The sequence below is a fragment of the Ursus maritimus genome, unplaced genomic scaffold (assembly GCF_017311325.1).
Source record: "Ursus maritimus isolate PB19 unplaced genomic scaffold, ASM1731132v1 scaffold_18, whole genome shotgun sequence".
Taxonomy (NCBI): domain Eukaryota; kingdom Metazoa; phylum Chordata; class Mammalia; order Carnivora; family Ursidae; genus Ursus; species Ursus maritimus.
Genome location: NW_024424230.1, coordinates 39814659 through 39836982, shown reverse-complemented (window position 1 = coordinate 39836982; position 22324 = coordinate 39814659). Strand labels below are relative to the sequence as shown.

Genomic DNA, 22324 nt, shown 5'->3' with positions numbered 1-22324 from the left:
TGCCTGGCTGGGACTCTCCCTTTGCCTTAAAAAGAAAGGTAATGTTATCAGAATAAAACATTATCAAGAATGTAATGTACACGCTTTATAATGTTTAGGAGAAGAGCAGTTTTCAACCACCACACAAACGATTAATGAATTAGGTCAGTGAAGATAATGTTAAAGCAAGTTCTCTACAATTTTCTATTAGGTTATACTTTAAGTAGTGTATGACACACACTTGAGTTCATTACATTTTATTGCACTGTAAGTTGGCTATTGTCATTATGCCCAAATGTAAACAATAATGCAGACTTCCTTAATTTTTCTATCTCTAGGTCTCCTTGGGTGGAAGACAACTAATTAATAACTATGTAAAACTTGGGAAATTTGTATACATATTTACAGCATTTTTCTGTAAATATGCATTTGGCTAAAGAGATCCCATCGAAGTAAAGAGGGGAAAACCTGAAACATAGCATCTGCTATTTTTCAAAAAACCTGGCTTATAATGAAAAAAGCATGGGTGGGAGGGAGATAAAGCCACTGGCTTTTGTAGACTTCTTAGAATACACTCATCTCTTTATGCATGCTTCTGCTAGTGTCCTAAATTTGGGTTCCAAATGATCCAAAAATTCAAGCCCATCTTCTTCTTGTCGTTCACTGCAACAACCTATAGAGCCAGCCACCGATCCTTTGCCTTCGTAGTTGTACGTAAGGACATAGTCTGGAGCGTGTTTGTGCTTGTCATCCTGATTACACAGTTGCACCTTCTGCCAGGGGAGAAACACAATATATTTTATTATTATTATTTTAAACACCAAAACTTACTAACATAAAAATAATTGCTTTGATTTACCTTTCATTGTTTAATTTTTAATCAGAGTGTGTCCTCTAACGGATTCCTACATATAAAAAATGCACATGATTGGTCTATATCATAAATCATCCATAAATTCACTCTATAGCATGTTTCTAAAAACTCACATACGTGGCAGCAAGTATACGAGGGTTCATATTAGGTAATCATTAGTTTCCCTTTCAAAATCATGTCTAAAGTGAGATGCACCCATTAAACTGAACCCAAATTGTTGTGGGCTCAGATCTTTCCAGATTGGCTTAGTGACCATAAGGCTATGGTTGCCTTGCACCACCACGCTTCTGGTTTCTAAGATACGATTTGTCACATGGGGAATATTAATACAAAGTCGTGGAAAAAAATAATTTAAATATCATCACACAGATAACTTCTATATTTGAAAATTAAAAACACATAAACTGGGATAAAGATTCTTTTCCATTGTTTTACACCAAATAAAGAAGATATTTCATATCCAATAAATAAATAAATAAATATCATCTAACATTATTTCCGTAAGAATTAAAAACCAAACAAACTGAGAGGAAAATTAAACATCCACTTAATAGTGAGCATTACTAAATCAAAATTAAGGAAGACAACTTTACAATTAATAGATTAATAATTAACTGAAAACAAGGGTCAGGCCACTAAATTGAAGTAATGTAGAAAGCTGAAAAGAAATCAAAATAAATTTATAGGACACGCAGGAAAACTCACTTCACCAAGACGGGGCTGAGTGAAACTATGCCACTCGGAGTAAGTGTATCTGCAGTTGTCCACGTCCACGTGTCCTCCCCTGCAGGAATCCAGGGTGTGATGGTGCCCGGCCCCCCGGCACGATTCCAGGGTCTGGTGTCCGCCTTTCACCATTTCAATGGTCTCCTGCCCTCCATTTTTCGCTCCTGATCCCAGGGTGCCACAAATCCCCTGAGCCGAACTGCCCACAGTATGTGCTGTGAAGCCATTTGTGGAACACTGAAAGGCAAACAATTTGCATATAGAGGTGAACAACAACAGCAACATGCAGATAATGCCATACATTTTTGGGTTAGGAGGTAAGCTCTCTGAGAGCAAGAACTAAATCTGTCTTGGCAATCCTGAGTACTTCATACAGCGTCCAATGCATCTGCAAACTGCAGCTGTCAAGCGGTCTACACCTTGAGACAAATCAGAAAGCTGAATGTATAGTCCTTCTTTAAAAACTTCCGAGACTGCTGTACAATGTCATTTTTGAAATCCTTCCAAAATCTCAAGGCTCAAAATCAGGATTCCGGTAGCAACATCTCACTTGAATTTACTGTGCTTGGTTTAAATTCACTCCCTTCACCCGACTAGAGCAGAAACAGAAATGATCGGTATTTTTATTCAGTGTCTAATGTCGTTCCCCTCAACTAAAACAAAAATAGAGAAAAAAGAGTTGCCATAAAAATCCCAGCGGGGATAATAAATCCTTGCGATCTCAATAAATACAAATAAATCAGCAAGGAAAATAAGAACACCAAAGCTCTGGCCACTAGTTTTCTATGCTGCGTTTTTCTAGGAAACCCTAAGTTTTATTTTTTTCCCAATAACTTCCTAGATGTCAACACACTTTTGTTTTCTAAATCCTGTTCTTATCATCATTATGCTCTTTGTAGGAAATGTGCGTGTTCCTCATCCATGTAGTAGGCTAGAAATTGAAGTTGGAGCTCTGTAGTCACTCGCTAGCACTGCCATTTCACATATTTGACCTCAGGCTTCCTTCTAACCCATATTAGAACCAGAAAGACTCCATTAAAGTTCTTCCCACACTGATCAAAGCTTGTAGTCATTTTATTGCTGTTGCCAGAAAAAAAATTAAAATAATTATGTTGATGATCCGTGAATAATTAAAATGAAATATTCTTACAGCACAAACAGCAGTTTCAATATATAAAAAAGACTGGACCTAAAGTTGAAGTCACGAAACATTTTAAGTAGAAATAATGAGATGCGGGGCGCCTGGGTGGCACAGTGGTTAGGTGTCTGCCTTCGGCTCAGGGCGTGATCCCGGCGTTATGGGATCGAGCCCCACATCAGGCTCCTCCGCTAGGAGCCTGCTTCTTCCTCTCCCACTCCCCCTGCTTGTGTTCCCTCTCTCGCTGGCTGTCTCTATCTCTGTCAAATAAATAAATAAAATCTTTAAAAAAAAAAAAAGAAAGAAAGAATGAGATGCTAAAGGATTTTTCTATTAAGTAACACCATACGACCACACTGAAAGGCCATACAGCACGATGAGAATCGACATCGTGTTACCTAGTCCCTAGGACCGATGAAACTGTATATATTGTCAGTTACCTGATTTCAAAAGAACTTTTCTCAGAAAAGATAATTATAGTTGTTTAGGCCAATTTGTCCTTCGTATTTATTTTAAAAAGAACAAACTACTTACTATTTTGTCATCTCCTGGAGCTTCTGTGTTTGACACAATGAGGTTCTGCTGGGCTAAATCATCAGGAAATACTTTGGGCTGCTTAGCTGCCCCAGTACCCCCACAGACTAAGGTAAACAGGATACCTGGAGGATGAGAGAAGTTACTTCAGTTGATCATAAAACAACGTGAATTTAAGATGACTGATACAAAGACAGCTTTCCAGAAAACGTAAATACGACGGCTTGTGGAGAAAGTCCACCCTAAACAGGTGTGCCACGAAGACGTCCTAACTGCTGTGTTTCTGAGCTGAATTTTATGTCGATGCTGCGACTAACACGAGAACAGTTCTTTCAATATATAAATTCAATATGTTGTGTTAAGCAGAAATAGAACTACGTACAAATGAACAGCCACAGATAGCAGTCCTGATTCTAAGAACGGGTCTTGAAAGTTATCGCAAAGGCTATTATCCGAGTTGGTGAAGGGACTTACAAAAGAGCAAGGCTATGCCCAACAATATTGCAAGGATGGCCCACTTTCCAAGTCTCACTTCTCCGTGGCCGGTCCGCGTATCTGTGCGAAGTGTGCAGTCATTTTCAGTAACACAGTTACATAACATAACGTTTAATGGAGTGATGAGGGACAGGCCGTGTCTATCTGTGACTCTGACAGGTACTCTGTATGTTCCAAATGGAAGGTCCTCCTGAAAGAAAAGACGAGCTGCCGTATCTGAAAGAAAATAAAACTGAGTGATAGAGAATGTCCCTGATTTCTCCCAGAGTTAGGATAGTCGCCATATTTCCCGACAAATGGATCTTCCTGATGGGAAGGCACCACAGCCGCAGGACGGAGAACGTGAGGGGACTGAGGAGTTCTCATCTACAGCAACGGTAAACACATTGCATACACAAGTTTCTCTCTGCTGCCTCTTACATAAACGTCCTTTGGCTTTTATAATAATATATTTTTCTGTCCATACACAAACCCTTCTTATCACAAGTGACAGGCGTGTTAAGACGCTGGTCTTTATCCTATGTTTGAAAATTTTTAATCTCACCATTCAGTGCAATTTTCTTGTATATGTGGCTCATTAGAGAGCAACTGTCTGAAATTCTGTATGTTCCCCCTTACTCTGTTTTCATATATTGTGCCAAACAAACATAAACAGTTGTGACTCACTGCAAGAGACTGATTCTGACAACTTCAAACATGGCTGACCTTGAACATAAGGGCAGGTGTGAGCTGTCCTAATGCTATACAGTCTCACAGTCCTATAGGACTCTGGGACCAACTGCAAACTTTTTATTTTTTTTAGGTCAAGGGTAGAAAATATCCAGGTCAATATCCAGTTCAGTCTTGGGTACAGATCCAAAGATAAAATACTATTCTGAATGTAAATGCCACATGCCCACGCCTAAGAATAATCCCTCTCCATTTAACTGGCCTAGTGTGACAGTCCCATGTATTTTTAGGGTGTTTGAAGCTCTAAATATAAATTTGGGTGTTTGGGGCGCCTGGGTGGCACAGCGGTTAAGCGTCTGCCTTCGGCTCAGGGCGTGACCCCGGCGTTCTGGGATCAAACCCCACGTCAGGCTCTTCCGCTATGAGCCTGCTTCTTCCTCTCCCACTCCCCCTGCTTGTGTTCCCTCTCTTGCTGGCTGTCTCTATCTCTGTCAAATAAATAAATAAAATCTTAAAAAAAAAAAATTGGGTGTTTGGGTAAATAAATCAGTAAGTCCATTTTAAAAGAAAGCATGGTTAACTTGGTAAGTCTATGCGTAAAAAATAATGAAAAGACTAACAAAACCAAAATGTATTACGTATAATGTGCTGTGGTCTGACGCATTCATTATTTTGTTTACTCCCCCAAATAATCCCATTTTACGTATGAGTAAATTAAGGCCCAAAGAGAATAAACAACATGGTCATATTTATATCACTAATAAACAGTGGAACCAGCTTTTAACATAGCCTATTCGACTTCAAAGACTCTTTGGGATACATTCTTCTTAACTTCATGTTTCCCAGACTTTTGGGTTATTTCACAGATGAGTAGAACTTTAAGGTAACACGTTTTGACCGACATAATCCTGCCAATGTTTTACTCTATGAAGTAACAAAATTACTACCTCCTGTCACACGATCTAAAAAGAAATGTTATGACACCAAATCAGTAGAAAGGAGAAAATCTAAAAATAAGGTTAGTTCTTCCCAAGAAAGAACAGTTGATAACCTTACACACACACACACACACACACACACACACACACACCCCAGAATTTTGTTAATAAGACTGAAAAGGCTGTTAGTTCACAGCGCAGGATTTGGGACACAGGTCTTAACTCATCACTGTAGCTTCTATGCGTCCTTGTTTTCCTTCTCCCTTCCTGTTCCCCTTCCCTTGGCTTAGAATTTTGTGTTCTAATTTGTCATAAAAGAAAATGGAGGGGGCGCGTGGGTGGCACAGCGGTTAAGCGTTTGCCTTCGGCTCAGGGTGTGATCCCGGCGTTATGGGATCGAGTCCCACGTCGGGCTCCTCCGCTGTGAGCCTGCTTCTTCCTCTCCCACTCCCCCTGCCTGTGTTCCCTCTCTCGCTGGCTGTCTCTATCTCTGTCAAATAAATAAATAAAATCTTTAAAAAAAAAAAAAGAAAAAAAAAAAGAAAATGGAGGAATATTCATTGGAAGTACGGGGTTGAAATTCACACTCAAGGACACTTTAAAGGCAAACCCACTCAATTTACAGCAGACTGTGAGTCGTGAAAGCTGGAGTGCTGGGTGACCAGGACTTCAGGCCCTGTGGGTAGGACAGTCAGGAGACCGAAGGGTTGAGAGCTGATGGAGGGAGTGATGCAGCTGGCAGGGCGAGAGAGCCCCTTCGTGTTTGTCATTCCTGTCACCATAGGTCCTCTCGTGGCTAAAGTCAGAAGTACAGGCTAAGAACTAAGTTGGTATTAACGGCATTTACGTACCGTTAATTTTTGTCAATCTCCACTTTCTTTCTATGTCTGAATCAGCATCACTGTCCAAACTGAAATCAAAGGGCGGGCCATTCGTAGGCCCATCAGGATCGACAGCAACAATATCCGCAGATGACATGACGGTTTTGCAGATTACCACTGTCTGTTTCGGTATAACTGGGCCACTATCGTTCACATCTTCGAGTATAATTCCCAGTGTCCCAGTACATGTTCTCCCATCTAGAAAAGTGGATGAAAAAATAGAATTTTTTAAATGTTCTGAGTTTTCACTAGGAAATTGTACATCGGAAAAAAGTAACATATAAATGGCAGTGACAAGCACAGTTGCAGGCTATGCCCTTAAAGAATGCTTAAAAAAAATGATCACTTTCAAATAGGTTGTGCTATCTGAAATAACTGCTATTCGATTTGTCATTCATTCACAAAATAGCTGCAAAAGCCATGGAAACTTTTACGGAGGTTACTTTTGACTGATGTTTCGAAAGGAGAACATATGACCAAGGGCACTTGTGGTGTACATACAAGCACAAGGAAGTCTGAGAAGGTGGGAAAGCACAGTATGCACGCCCACGTTCTAGACGTAACGAGGGGGACAGCAGATTGGCTGGAACTGACACCGCAGAGAAGAGCAAAGAGTCCTCGAAAGCCAACCTAAGGAGCCCGGAACTTCATATGCATATAGAAAGTGCGGAAGGTTTTAGAGCCGGGAAACCAAAAGGTAGAAGATATGGATTGGGAAGATGAGAGCAAAATAATACATAGAAACGTTTAAAGGGTGGTAAGACTCCAGAAACTCTAAACCAAACTAATCACAGTGGTTGCAGCCTAAGGAATGCATCTGTCTCTATCTTTAATAAAGGTAACTACTTTGTACAGGGCACCGTACTGGAAAATCTAGGGGATTCAAAGACGAAGTGGACGTGGGTCCAGGCCATAAATCAGTGACACAGCTATAAAGCCTGAAACTGAACACAAACCCACGACTTGTGTCTCTAGACCACTTCTTCTTTCTGCTCAGTCTGGAGGCTTTGGGACATCGACGGTGGACAAGAAGATCCACAGACCTATGCTGCCTGCCGTCTGGGGCTGGGGCTTATGTGAAGCTGCCACCCTGGGAAAGCTGGAAGACCAGGCACGGCCTGCGGGCACAACCTCGACCAAGGCGACAGGACCTGTGATACCTGCAGTGACATCGAGGCAGAACCGGGAGACCTGGTTCTGCAATGTGGGTCCCAGAAGAGGACAAGGTGAAGGCAACTGTAAGACTGCTATGGGGTAAAGTTGGGGGGAGAGAGGAAGAAACCAAAAACAGAAAGCAAACTGAACACCTCCTGTGTAATATAAGCTTGCTAGTCGAAATTCCAGAACGAGCAAGAGCAACGCTGAAAGGAAAACCAACAAAATCGCCCATCGGAAGATTAATTCACTCAACGCAAGACGTCTCTGAAACACGCATATGTAGTATCTCCAAGGTAACTGTTTAAAGAACAATGAAATTAGAGCTTAAATTCCAGTGGAAATAAAACAGCAACATTGCTCTAACAGGCACTCTAGAAGAAGAGAATAAATAGAATGGCAGGGAAGCACTATTTAAAGAGAAAATTGCTGAGGATAGCCCAGAATTAAAGAGAAGCATGGGTCTCTCTCTCTTTTTTTTTTAAAATATATGCTGACAGCAGTGCTACATAAATAAAAATAAACTCACACCATAAACATTGTATTAAAACTACAGAATGCAACCTAGGGAGCCAAAAAAGTTGCCTAGACATAATAACTATGAATGGACAATAACGAGATTGACAGTAGAAAAAAACCTCAGCACCATGAGACGCCAGAAGATAATGGAGTATGACGTGCACAGTGCTGAGGGAAAGAAGGACTTGACTCAAAACTTTACATCAAGTCAAATGATCAAATCGGGCAGGAGAATGACATTAAAATATTTTTCGGAATAAAATGGGTAGGGTTTATCACCTAGACCACACCATTGGGAGAACCAGTAAAGGACGAATACCAGCAAGAAGAGAAAGGAACCAGGAGAGAAGGAATGAGATGTAAGAAACAATGCAACGATCTCTCCCGTTGGACAGCTTAAAAAAAGAGAGAGGAGAGGGAAACAAAGAAAGCAGGGAGCTCTGTATTTTATCTCCCTGGCATACTTTTCGTAGGACAGAATAATTTCACCTCTCAAAGTCTCTTGTGCTCATGCTATGTGCTGTGTTCTGGCTCTATGTGAAAATTGGGACTGCGGAATGTCCTGAACATTTCTCGCCATTGGAGTCCACAGAGTTGGAAGCACATGGCTTACTGAGTCTGGTTGATCACATTGTCTTTAAAAATTGACCTCTGCAATGTCTGTTCTTCTGCCACTATGCTAAATGCTTGAACTTCCCTTCCATTAAATATTTAGAGTTGTGCTATACACTCCATTTTTGAGGCATTGTGATTTGTACTGGTGTACAATATTTAAGCCAAAGATCTTAGACATCTAATTCACAGTGTTTCATGGCTCTGTTTTTCATCTGTTGACTAAATAAATGATACTCTAAGTCATTGGAGTGTATGCATGCAATGCTCACCTTCTAATATCAATGCAATTCTATATGAGTAAGTACGAATTCCAAATATGAAGTCACAGAAGTGAACTACCCATGGTTTCGTGATTTTTGAGCATGGCATCCTCCTGATCAAGGTTTCAAAACTTTTGAAAGCCCGCTCCTCCCCAAAGCTGGAATAATACAACAAACATAGAAACCTAAAACTGAGCTAGCATAGAGGAGATATCTGAGTGACACTGCCAATAGAGCTGAATCTGAGAAGACACTGAGAAGAAGAGAGAAATTGAACCCAAGGTTGAAGAAATAGCTAGGTTCGGGAGAGCAGAAGGTAGTATCAGAAAGCATATGGACCAGGGGGCGCCTGGGTGGCGCAGTCGTTAAGCGTCTGCCTTCGGCTCAGGGCCTGATCCCGGCGTTCCGGGATCAAGTCCCACATCGGGCTCCTCCGCTGGGAGCCTGCTTCTTCCTCTCCCACTCCCCTGCTGTGCTCCCTCTCATGCTGGCTGTCTCTCTGTCAAATAAATAAATAAAATCTTAAAAAAAAAAAAAAAGAAAGAAAAAGAAAAGAAAAGAAAGCATATGGACCAGAGAGGAAAGTGTGGAAAAATTTATACACAGAAGCCTTGCAAAAGTGTTTTAGAAAGAGGAGGCATGTGCTGTAGAGAAGCAGGAGGATGGGAAGTGAGAATGGACCCAGGGTCAGTGCTCTCACGAGAGATCGTCTTGCATTAGGAAGCAGCTGGGAGGGTCCAAATGAAATTAGCCAGCATAGATTTTAGAAAAGATAAAAACAAAAACAAGCAAAAAAAAAAAAAAAACCCTTTTGTATGATCTCCGTTCATAAAATAAATAGCTGTAACATTATTTAGCCCCTACCCTCTTCAAGAGAAATGAATGGAAAAGGCCCCATGACACATTTATTCTGTTCCACGGTGATGATTAGCTCATCTAAACGCCATACAAATATTTGCTCTCTCAATTATTTTATCTCCTCTGCAACAAAGGAGAATGTAGAATATAATTATATCCCAAATCTCTGATCGCAAATAGTAAATTTATCTGACCTATCAACAAGCCATTTGCCAAGTGCTGTTAAAAATGTAAAAAGAACAGATTTGATTTTCATGTTATTCTTCTTTTTCACTTGCCTTTGGCCAAAAAGCATGTCCTGACAAAGGGACAAAGGACGCTAAGGCCTTAAAGGACAGCCTTTCATTAATCAAAGTTAAATTAATAATAATTACAACCTTACTGATTCAATCAATGGATATGAACCATTTCTCATTCATTTACACAGAACTGAAACACCTAAAACAGCTCCCCAAATCGCTTCTAAACTAATGCTGTACGCTATAGTATAATAATTTCTATTTGCTGTAGTTAGCAGACTTAGTTTATGGATGCGGGAAGGTCAAATGTAGGTTATGCACTAAATGGATCTCATACATAACCGCTGTGCTCATATCCCTCTCCATTTTGTAGGACTCACAGATCATTTTACATTTCATACGGTTTTATGGATTCACAGTGTTTGCCTTTCTAATTTTATAATATACCGTTAATCATGACTATGATTGTTTTTATATAATGTCCTTAATCAGAATTCTAATCCCCAAGTATATTGAGAGTTTCCCGTAAAAAGATACAACAGGTTTCTAGGAACGCACTATGGAGCAATCAGTATGTCCTCCGTGCAATGAATTTTCCTGCCAAACTGAGTATTTTAAAAGTCATGACTAGACAAATTGAAGCTAATTTTACTAAAGTAACTTTCCCAATTTTCAATGATTGTTTACTTTTAATGAATTACGGTTTCCAGCATTTCTATTACTAAATTATTTTATAATTACATCAAACTGAGGGTGTTATTAGAAAGCAGGCATGACATTAGGAGAAGGAAGGGAAAAATGAACAGGGGAAATCAGAGCGGGAGACGAACCATGACAGACCATGGACTCCGGGAAACAATCTGAGGGTTTCAGAGGGGAGGGGAGTGGGGGATGGGCTAGGCCGGTGATGGGTATTAAGGAGGGCACGTATTGCACGGTGCACTGGTTGTTATAAGCAAATAATGAATCGTGGAACACTACATCAAAAACTAAGGATGTACTGTATGGTGACATAATAAAAAAATTAATTTAAAAAAAGAAAAAAAAAGAAAGCAGCCAAGACTTAATAAATTACAGCAAACCTTTTAATTGCTCTATGTCTTCTGGGGAGAAATACATTTTGAGAATATATGCAGCTGATTTCAAATCGATGTTGTTGGTTTAAAAACTGAGGATGTAAGTAGGTGGAAATTGATGGGCTTAAACACAAAGTTCTTACCTTTGTCTGATGCAAGAACTGTGATATTGTATATACCACCTCTGACACTCTCTGCCTCTCTATCCAGGCTTCTGAAAATCGTGATCGATCCTTCGTTTTCATCAACTGTGACCCACCCTTTCGGATCAGTTAATTTCTTATACCTGTTGGGAATGATGAATTAAAATAGCAAACTGTATCATAGGCCAAATTACAATTCTGGCATCAACACAAGTTATGAATTTTAAAAACATGGTAAATTTGGGGTTAACTAAAACAGGATACCTTATACCACTGCTACTTCTTGTTTCAGGGTCATATGCTTTATATCCATTGCTCTTTGTTCCCGCTGGCACATTTTCTTTAATTTGAACAGTTTGCACTGCAGGGCTACACTCAGGGCCCTCGTCCTGATTTTTTACATTAACAGTAACTGTTGCTGTGCTCATGACTGATCGTGAACTAGCCTCTTTAGAATACGGAGCTTCATTAACGACACCGATCTGTAGGTTCACCTGTTGTCTTTCTTCATAATTCAGTGGCTACAAAACACAAGGGTGCTGAAAATCAGATCAAGACATTTAAGATTTGGCCATGCTAACTGGCATACATAACTAGCGTTAAGAATAGTCAGGAGAATATTAAATATATACCCAGAAGCCAGGTGGTGGATGGAGGAGGGGAATGCACCTGATTCTGTATTTGGGTGGGACCAGAAAAACAAAACAAAACAAAACAAAACAAAAACTGTTGCTCAACTGTGAGTAATATCAGAGGACCTGATAATGAATTCAAAAAGCATTTAAGGAAGGTGTTTCAAGGTTAACACTTGAGAGATTACTTTAGGAACTCCATACCCTAATCAACATGGTTATTTACTACTCCATTCATTTTGGGACAGCGTATCCTATCCTTCGGAGATGAAAAAAATTATTTGTACCTGGTTTGGGGTAGAAAAAGTGGGTCAAATTTTACAAAATGTTTTTCAGAGAGGACAGAGAAGAAAATAGAAAGCTCATGGACATTACACTTTCCTTTTTTAGCTCTTCCATCCCAGTTACGTTTTAAAGAACTGGTAGTACCAAATTTAATGGAAGGTTTTTACTTTATCTTGCCTGATATGTAGCTGTAATGAGAATAGGTAAAGACATTTCCTGCACAACGGAAATTCTGTCAGGTCCTGGACTTCACAGAGATAAAATTGCTTCTTAGAATACCAAGGATTAGGGCAGGGGTTGGATGAGGAAAGAGAGAGGATTCCAAAGACATTGCTTTGCTGTTTTGAACAGAGAAATTAACCCATAAACTGCAGTTAATTTTCACCACTGCAAGAAAAGGATTTGTCATTTTGATTCATGCTCTTTGTGAATATGTACAAAAGGGAAACTCCATGGACCCAGGATAGAATCATGTTCTAATTAAAGATGCACATTAATAAGACTATGACTGTGTCCAAAGCAGGTGGCTTTATGGGCTAACTGGCTTCTGAATTGGCAGGGAGGTCTTCTGAGATGTTGCAGAAGAGTATTAGAAGGAGGTTTCACAAGTATTTGCGTCTTTGAATGGTTGAGGATTCCCATTCTCGACCGAGAAAAAAGCTAAGGTTGTAATGTATGCCAGATACAGATGAACAAATTTATAAATGCTGTCCCTGTGGGTCTCACCAGGAGTAACTCACCATTTGCGAAATTCAGGAAATAAGTGGGGGCTCCCTGACCCAGCTATAGAAAGAATAGGCTAGGAAAGTTTGGCACTGTCCCATGGGCATCAAGGCTGTGCAGGTTTTTTTTTTTTTTTTTAAGATTTTATTTATTTATTTGACAGAGAGAGAGAGAGAGACAGCCAGGGAGAGAGGGAACACAAGCAGGGGGAATGGGAGAGGAAGAAGCAGGGTCCCAGCGGAGGACCCTGATGCAGGGCTCGATCCCGGAACGCCGGGATCACGCCCTGAGCCAAAGGCAGACGCTGAGCCACCCAGGTGCCCCAACGCTGCGCAGTTTTTTAATTGTTAGGACATGTTGGTTACAAAGTGGATACTACTGAACACACACACACATATAATATTATTTTAAATACATGACTTTATAAAAGGTTCCTCAATATGAATATACTCATCCCATTATAGATACGGAGAACCCAGCATTTATATTTACCTATGTATCTATTTTATTCCTATATTTACCAGAATTCCCTTCTTTTCTTTAAGCTCTAGTAAGCTAATCTATGATATTATAAGCTACAAATAACTAATTTACCAATTTATTCTTACCTTAACCACACACAGAACTCCTTCATTGGTTTTGGGGTCTGTTACTATTTTAAAATTCCCATTCTCATTGCCCTTTAAAATGGTATAATTCGCTCTCCAATTAGCAGTATTCATTAAATCCTTATCCTCAACAGTAACACGCAAGATTTCCACATCAACTGTATTTTCTTCCACTGATGTCACATACTAAAATCATAAAAACAACAAAAAAGCCTTAATTAGTAACTATCACAAATAGAGCACTGTGGGAAATTTAGTTCTTCTAATTTCCAAGGACTATGTTTACAGGATTTTAAATCCTAAGTCCAAATTACTGTCATGTGATTGGGGATACTGCATCTGAAATCATGGGGCAGGCATGGATGGAGTTATGCATGTTTAGCAATTAACACCGGCTCGTACATTTTTCTTTTATTACTATCACGTACTTACAGAAGTACGGGTAAATGTCGGCAAGTTGTCATTTACGTCTCCAATATTAATGATGCAAGTTGAAGTTGTGTGCAAACCGAAATATTGACCATCCATGTCTTGTACTTTTATTTTCAACTGGTATTTATCAATTACCTGAAAAGAAAGAATTTACTTATTGAGTGAAAGCAACATTGTAAATGAGACCTTATTTTTCACTCTGTAATTTTTCTTGCATTAAAAATTTAAGACGTACACTATGAAATGTCATAGTTTTCATGTATTGGCAAAAGAATAATTTCCTCACACTAGTAATTTCTTATTAATTTTTTTTTAAAGATTTTATTTATTTATTTAACAGACAGCCAGCGAGAGAGGGAACACAGGCAGGGGGAGTGGGAGAGGAAGAAGCAGGCTCCCAGAGGAGGAGCCTGATGGGCGGCTCGATCCCAGGACTCTGGGATCACGCCCTGAGCCGAATGAAGGCAGACGCTTAACGACTGAGCCACCCAGGCACCCCTTAATTTATGAAAATAGAGTAGTCTCCCAAATTTAAAGTGCTACTCTCTATAGAATACAGAAAAACTGGTTTTACTTTTACTCACCAGAAAGGGAAGATGTAGCCATAGCACATTTTAAATTGCTTAGCAGTTAATCAAAATCTTTATCTCCTATCCAAAGTACATTCTTAGGTTGAAAAATATATAGCAGTGACTCTTAAATTAGTCTTGAATAATAAAGTAAAATAACCTCCCATAAAAAAGACAGATTTTAAATATTTACATTTGTAAAAAGATCTGGAACTGTATTTTTTTTTCTCTCTATGGAAAATGTAATCTGGTTCTTAGGGCTTTACATTCATCAGGGATGATAGAAGGCTCATTGCTAGTTTAAAAAAAATGTGCTTCTCCCTCATAATGGTTTCATCTATCATAACTATTGAGGCATGAAAGGATTAAAAGCAACTCTAGGGGCGCCTGGGTGGCACAGGGGTTAAGCGCCTGCCTTCGGCTCAGGGTGTGATCCCGGCGTTATGGGATCGAGCCCCACACCAGGCTCCTCTGCTATAAGCCTGCTTCTTCCTCTCCCACTCCCCCTGCTTGTGTTCCTTCTCTCGCTGGCTGTCTCTATCTCTGTCAAATAAATAAATAAAATCTTTAAAAAAAAAATAAATAAAAGCAACTCTAATACTGATGCCTTCTAAATGAATTTTAGGAGCCTTGGGTTCTTTTCTTAACTCTAAAAATAACAAATGTAATCTCTCTGGCAGTTGGAAAAGTCTTTTTAGCTAGGTTATCTCTTCTATAAAATGATGATAATAATACCTTTTCTATATAATTCACATCTTTTCATAAGACAAAATAATATGTAAAAAACCATCCTGCCCTTTTACCAAGAACGTTTACCCTTCTCTCAATTCCTTCTTAAACTTTCTTGTCCATTATGTCTTCCCTAAAATAAAACTAAAATTTCTCTTTCTCTGTGCTTTTTACACACGATTTTCCTGATGTACTCTTTTCTCATAATCAATCACATATGCAGAGCTGAAAAATACTGGCCTCATTTAAAAACTCATGCTAGTCTACTTTCAAGGAGAGAATACATATTTTGTTTGTAGTGAATTAAGATTTATTCAAAATAATCAACTGGCTGATAAAACAAAGAAAGAAACGAAGTTTGGGACCTAAATATGAACTTGCAATATCTTCAGATGGAAGAAAAATTATGATGTTTAAAGAGCTTAAGGGATTGAAGGGAACAGATGACAGCTGGGATCCTGGCATCAGTAAGTGTCCCCAGAGCATGTGGGTAAAAACACTCTGAGACTCCCTTCATTAGTCCAATGTTTTCGACTGACTTACTAGGAGGAGCTACGCAAGACTTGATAAAAGAGGATTTGGACTATAATCTGCTTTTCCTGAGCACATAAATTCCATGAAGAATCCATATAATTTCTGGAGCTATCACTGCAATTTATTTACTCATTTATTCTGCAAATGATACTGTATTCTTCACTGGTATGTATAGTAAGAACAAATGAATTTATAAGGAGGACATCTATCATTATTCAGAGTACTGTATTTGGAAGACGTTATATCTTAATAAAGTGAATCTGTCACTTCAAGGAAAGCAGCTATTTGTTGTCAATGATAAATTGGAGTTTCAAACAAAAATGAGACTTCTGGAAAACTTTTATCAACCACTGTGATATCAATGGAGGTGAGAAGGTGACTTTTTTCCTATATTGCTTAATGACATGTGTTAATCTATGGAAGATTTACATAACTCAGTGAACCACTATTTTCCAAATGGTCAACACATGATGTTACAAAATTATACATGGATAAATTGTCCAGAGTACAAGATACACCGATGGGTTTTAATATAACAGAGTATGAAAGCTCCTTGATAAGGCTTTAGAGTACGCATTTATGAAACTAACATATATGAAACAAAACTTGTCAAGTTTTGGTGTAGTATCAAAAGAGTAGCCACAACGATCTGAAATTACTATTAAAATACTCCTCTCTTTTGTAACTTCGTATCATGTTGGATTTTCTTTATATACTTTAGCTAAAGCTACATATTTTAACAAACTGAATGCAGTAGGAGATATGAGAATCCACCAGTCTTATATTAGGCCGGTTTTAAAGAGACTTGGAAAAATGCGTTATAGTGTCATTCTCAGCAAATTATTAAGGAAACTTGACTTTGTAAAACATACATTTCAAGAGAGAACAAATTAGCAGTTCAAAATTAGCACACTGCAAGGTTAGTGACCTCCATCAGCATACTTATGAACTTTTCTAATTAGATTCACAACATGCTTTTCACAAACACATCTACAGATGCTCCACAGAGATCTATACAGATATGATTCAGGGGCGATGTGATAATCAGGTTTTTGTCTGCTGACATTTAGGTTACCTCTCTGTCTAGCTGAGATGAGGATGTGGTGATCACGCCTGTAGTCGGATGCATGGAAAAGAGCGTGGGGTACGCGGGCAGCTGCTCGATGATGGAGTACTTGAGACGCGTGTGCATCGTGTCAGGTTCGTCCTTGTCAGTTGCACATACCTGTCCCACAGTAGAACCTACATATTGAAAAATCCTCTTTAATTTCTAAAACGTCTACATTTTCAACTTTCCCTTTATTTCATTCCTTTCCATCTACCTCAAAAAGATTTGGGGCCACTTAATTATATGGCAGAGCAAAAGTTTTTATGTGTTTGCAGACTTCTATATGAAGTATCATTTTAAAAAATTCCCAGCATTCTAACACATGGGAGATAAATAGTATTTACTGTATTTACTGTATACTTTTATAAATGTTGATAAAAACCATCCACTGCCTATGTATTTCTAAAGAATTCTAACTACTCTTTAAACTGTTTCAATTTATAAGTCCGCCTTTAAATTGATCAAATAGTCAAAAATGTGTCCAAAACTCTTGGTTTAGTTAGATCTTTCTGGAAGACTCAAAAACTGCCTTCTGACTTCCAGCTGATACGGTCCATTGACATAAGATCGAGAAAACCTTTGTATTACTCTCAATGACGTTTATGATAATGCTCAGAGTACTGTCAATCATTTAATCAGTATGGAATATCAGTAGATCTCTTCAAGGCTAAGACTTCAATTGCTCAAAGACTTATTCTTTTTAGAATGTGTTCTCTTAAAAGTATTTCTTTTATCTCACATAGGAAGTAATTGAGTAATTTCTCTAGTTTTCAGGGACTAGGCTGGGCATTCCAGGTGTATGATGCATCATTTAATCTTCACAACAATCTCGCATATTAATAACCCATTTTACAGATACGGAAACTAAGGTCTGTCAGGACTAGGAAACTTGGTCACAGCACCCAGCTAGTGAAAGGCAGAGCAAAATTCCACCCACAGCAACCCTGATTGGCAAGTCCCCTGTTCTGGTCGGTGGAATACGCTGCCTTCCAATGGTCACACTGAAATTCAATTTATGAATTAAAACATTAAGTTGCCATACATTGTTAAGGTAGGTACGCACCAACTCTGCAATTTTCAGAAACTGTAAAAACGTAAGTTGTTTCTGTAAAAATTGGATAGTTATCATTTTCATCTTCAATTCTGATTACCAGGGGCAGTGGAAGCTCTGGAGTATACCCATCCGGAGTTGTGGCGAAGGCAATTAGCTGTGAAGAGTCAAATAAGGAAAAAAGCAAAATTAAAATTTGGTTCCAATTTCCATTGGCTTTAATTTGGAGACTGTTCAGCATTGCAGTGTGAGTTTCACCATTTGTTATTGTTTGATGATGTGGACATAACCTTAATGCCACAGGAGGTGGTTAATCTCATGGTATACTACAGCATTTTATGTTTATCGAACATAATAACATAAATAATTTAGTTTCTTTACTAGTGCTGTACTGTTGTTGATGAGTGTAACAGCTTTTATTATTATTGCCCCAGAACAGTCTTGAAGATTATTTTGTGGGATTTTTTTGTTTTGTTTTGTTTTACTCAGTTTTTTCTTTTAATCCCAGTTGTTAACATAGTGTTATTATTAGTTTCAGGTGTACAATATAGTGATTCAACACTTCCATACAACAGCCGGTGCTCATCACAAGTGCACTCCTTAGTCCCCATCCCCTATTCTTCCCATCCCTCTACCCACTTCCCCTCTGGTAACCATCAGTTTGTTCTCTATAGTTAAGAGTCTGTTTCTTGCTCTGCCTCTCTCTATTTTTCCCTTTGCATGTTCGTTTTGTTTCTTAAATTCCACAATGAGTGAAATTATATGGTATTTGTCTTTCTCTGACTGATTTATTTCACTTAGCATAATACTCTGTAGCTCCATCCATGGCATTGCAATGGCAAGATTTCATTCTTTTTTATGGCTGAATAATATTCCACTGCATATACACACCACTCTTCTTTATTCACTCATCTATCAGTGGACACTTGGGGTGCTTCCATAATTTGGCTATTGTAAATAATGCTGCTATACACATAGGGGTGCTTGTATCCCTTTGAATTAGTGCTTTTGTATTTTTTGGGTAACTGCCAAACAGTGTGATTACTGGATTATAGGGTAGTTCTATTTTTAACTTTGTGAGGACTCCCCATACTGTTTTCTACAGTGGCTGCACCAGTTTGCATTCCCATCAACAGTGCAAGAGAGTTCAGGGCGCCTGGGTGGCTCCGTCAGTTAAGCATCTGACTTCAGCTCAGGTCATGACCTCTGGGTCATGAGATGGGATCTCAGAGTCACATTGAGCCCTGCCCCTGCGGCCTCCCGGCTCAGCAGGTAATCCGCTTCTCCCTCTCTCTCTGCCCCTCCCCCCAACTCACGCCCACTCTCTCTCTCTCAAATAAATATATAAAATAAAATCTTTCATGGGGCGCCTGGGTGGCGCAGTCGTTAAGCGTCTACCTTTGGCTCAGGGCGTGATCCTGGCATTCCGTGATCGAGCCCCACATCAGGCTTCTCCACTAGGAGCCTGCTTCTTCCTCTCCCACTCCCCCTGCTTGTGTTCCCTCTCTCACTGGCTGTTTCTATCTCTGTTAAATAAATAAATAAAATCTTTAAAAAAAATAATAAAATCTTTCATTAAAAAAATGCAAGAGCCTTTTTATGGTTTCAGGTCTCACATTTAATCCATTTTGAGTTTATTTTTGTGTATGGTGTAAGCAAGTGTTCCAGTTTCATTCTTTTCATTCTTTTGCATGTAGCTGACCAGTTTTCCCAACACCATTTGTTGCAGAGACTGTTTTTTTCCCATTCCCAATTCATTCCTCCTTTGGTGAAGATTAATTGACCATATAATTGTGAGTTTATTTCTGGGTTTTCTATCCTATTCCATTAATATAGGTCTCTATTTTTATGCCAGTACCATACTGTTTTGATTAGTACAGCTCCGTTTATCTTTTTTAAAAAGATATTATTTATTTATCTATTTGAGAGAGAGAGAGAGAGGGAGCACGAACAGGTGGAGGGGCAGAGGGAGAAGCCGACTCCCCGCCGAGCAGGGAGCCCGATGCGGGGCTCCATCCCAGGCCCCTGGGATCGTGACCCGAGCTGAAGGCAGATGCTTAACCGACTGAGCCATCCAGGTGCCTTTTGTTTTTAGGTGTCCTTTATTTTTAAAGATTTTATTTTTTTTAGGTAATCTCTACATCCAACATTGGCTCAAACTCACAACCCTGAGATCAAGAGTCACACGTTTCACCAAATGAGCCAGCCAGGCGCCCCCATTAGTACAACTCTGTAATGTAACTTGAAGTCTGGAATTTTTGTTTTTATTTTTCAAGACTGCTTGGCTATTCAGGGTCTTTTGTGGTTCTATACAAGTTTTAGGATTGTTTGTTCTAGTTCTGTGAAAAAGGCTGTTGGTATTTTGAGAAGGATTGCATTAAATCTATAGATTGTTTTGCATATATGGACATTTTAACAATATTCATTCTTCCAATCCATGAGCCTGGAATATCTTTCCATCTATTATTTTGTTTTGTTTGAAAGTTCCCAGTGCATGGGTTTTAAATACCACTCTCTGGATCTTCATTAACTTTGGATTCTTAGGACGCCAAATTCCCCAGTGCAGTTAACTAGAATATTATCTTATATTCTACTAATTAGAATTTCATGCATATTGGCAGTTATATTTAGATAATTCTATTCATGAGAACTTTTTACTTTAAAAAAGGAAAGTCAGAAACAGAACAAATGCACGGCTATAAATTGTGTGTGGAATGCAATTTCTTTCTTTTAATTTTATAATATGAATTTCAATTCCAATTTTTCTCATAACAGCTCTCAGAGAATGCAGAACATCACAGGTACTTAGAAGGCCAACTTGTAGCAATTCCAAACCTAAATCTTCGATTCTGGGGACGCCTGGGTGGCTCAGTTGGTTCGTGTCCGGCTCTTGGTTTCAGCTCAGGTCATGATCTCAGGGTCATGAGTTCAAGCCCTGTATCAGGCTCCCTGCTCAGCACACAGTCTGCTTGAGATTCTTTCCCTCTCACTCCCTCTCTGCCCCACTCCCCAGTCAGGCATGCTCTCTCTATATATAAAATAAATTTAAAAAATCTTTTTTAAAAAGTAAAAAAAAAAAAAAAAAAAAAAAGGTAAAACTATCATACCAATACCAATCTAAGAATCTAATGCTCTTTATTCTATAAAGCTCTTTATGCTTCAAGTCTGTGCTATCAGATGGAGCCAGAGCACAGACAAGCTCAGAGAACAGAAAAAGGTAAACAAATTGAGAATGGGAGCTGAAACAGCCAAGCTTAATAATGACGAATACAATATGTAAACTTCAGACTTTACCTCAAAAGATTCATACTCCTCACGATCTACAGCCCGAGTACAATACAGGTTTCCAGTGTCTCTCTCTACGTAAAATAAATTCTTGGGTTCTCGGTCCACCCCAGGTCCTCTTATGGAATAGTATATAGTGTAGTTTTGTGCAGTGTCAGATTGAATCTAGAAAGTAGATATTATATACATAAGAGACAAATTTTTAATTCAGCAAAACTTTCATCTCTATATACTTATACAATCATATTGCCATTTTTGTTGCAATAAATATTTGCCCCCTGTAATTTATTATCATGTATGAATAAAAAACAGCAATAGAATAAAGAAGCCCAATAACTGAGAAATTTCAAGAGCAAGGCATGAGGAAAACAGTGTAGTCGTGTCTTCGTTTTCCAGAATAACTGAGAAATACTTTAAGGTTAAATGGTACCTATGTGGACCAAACACTTAAGACTTTAACTGTCTGAGTAAACAAAGTATTCTGAGCATGAAAAGTTACCCTTTTGTCAATTTTTTAAGCTTGAATTTTTATTATACATAACATAACATTTGAGACGCTGGGTTTAAAGTTACTGTCTACAGGCAAAACCATGGGAAATGCTTTCTTTCATTAGTTTCTGTTATTTGTCAGCATCTTTTTTCATTATGGAAGGTGAGGTGAAAGGGGGCGTGGAAATGAGTGAGAAAAGAAATGATGTAATATCCTGGCAAGTGTGATATTCTGGTACTTGACTCAAAAAGCAATTTTTTTTCAAGTTGTTTTGATCCTCTTAGTAAGATCTTGACTATAAGTCAGGATGACTAACAGCTATTTTCAAATGATTTCTTTCCCTACTTTAATACGCTCTTCTCTCAATTGTATTAAATTTATTGGTGGGATATAAAGGAGAGTTCTCTTATAAATTTCAAGAACTGAGAGAAAAGAAACCCAAATCAAGAACTGAACGGTCCTAGCAACGGATAGTGGAAGAAGGCAAGATTTGCTGGGGTTGCTACTAAATTTAAAAAGAGAGAAAATGTGGATCCAGTATGATTTAAGTAGTACCTTTGGGGATAAACAATAGAAAGGATGTATGTGTCTCTTGCCCTTCACGGCATTTGTCCTGGCATCAGCAATTTCATCTATTATGGAAGACGTTTTGGGGTTTTTAGACTATGCCGATGGGACATGCTGGCTCATATGAAAATTCATTAAGGAACCATGTGTTTGAGAGAGCTAGATGGGTTTTACAATTTCATAAATGGACTTTGCGTGACTAAAACTGCAAA

At 38.8% G+C, this 22324-nt stretch overlaps 1 protein-coding gene across 1 annotated transcript in view; it reads right to left on the bottom strand.

Annotated features, from left to right (window-relative positions):
- Window positions 1-220: 220 nt before the first annotated feature.
- Window positions 221-22324, bottom strand: part of DSC2 (desmocollin 2) — a 33362-nt gene continuing 11258 nt past the window's right edge. Inside the window, exons 5-16 of the mRNA XM_040632617.1 lie at window positions 21065-21220; window positions 17783-17927; window positions 16687-16853; window positions 13780-13914; window positions 13348-13533; window positions 11364-11620; window positions 11100-11242; window positions 6205-6432; window positions 3726-3962; window positions 3252-3376; window positions 1559-1816; window positions 221-752 (exon numbers count right to left, since the gene is read on the bottom strand). Coding sequence (XP_040488551.1) covers window positions 555-752; window positions 1559-1816; window positions 3252-3376; window positions 3726-3962; window positions 6205-6432; window positions 11100-11242; window positions 11364-11620; window positions 13348-13533; window positions 13780-13914; window positions 16687-16853; window positions 17783-17927; window positions 21065-21220 — 2235 coding nt within the window. The 3' untranslated portion in view covers window positions 221-554. The remainder of the gene's footprint in view (window positions 753-1558; window positions 1817-3251; window positions 3377-3725; window positions 3963-6204; window positions 6433-11099; window positions 11243-11363; window positions 11621-13347; window positions 13534-13779; window positions 13915-16686; window positions 16854-17782; window positions 17928-21064; window positions 21221-22324) is intronic.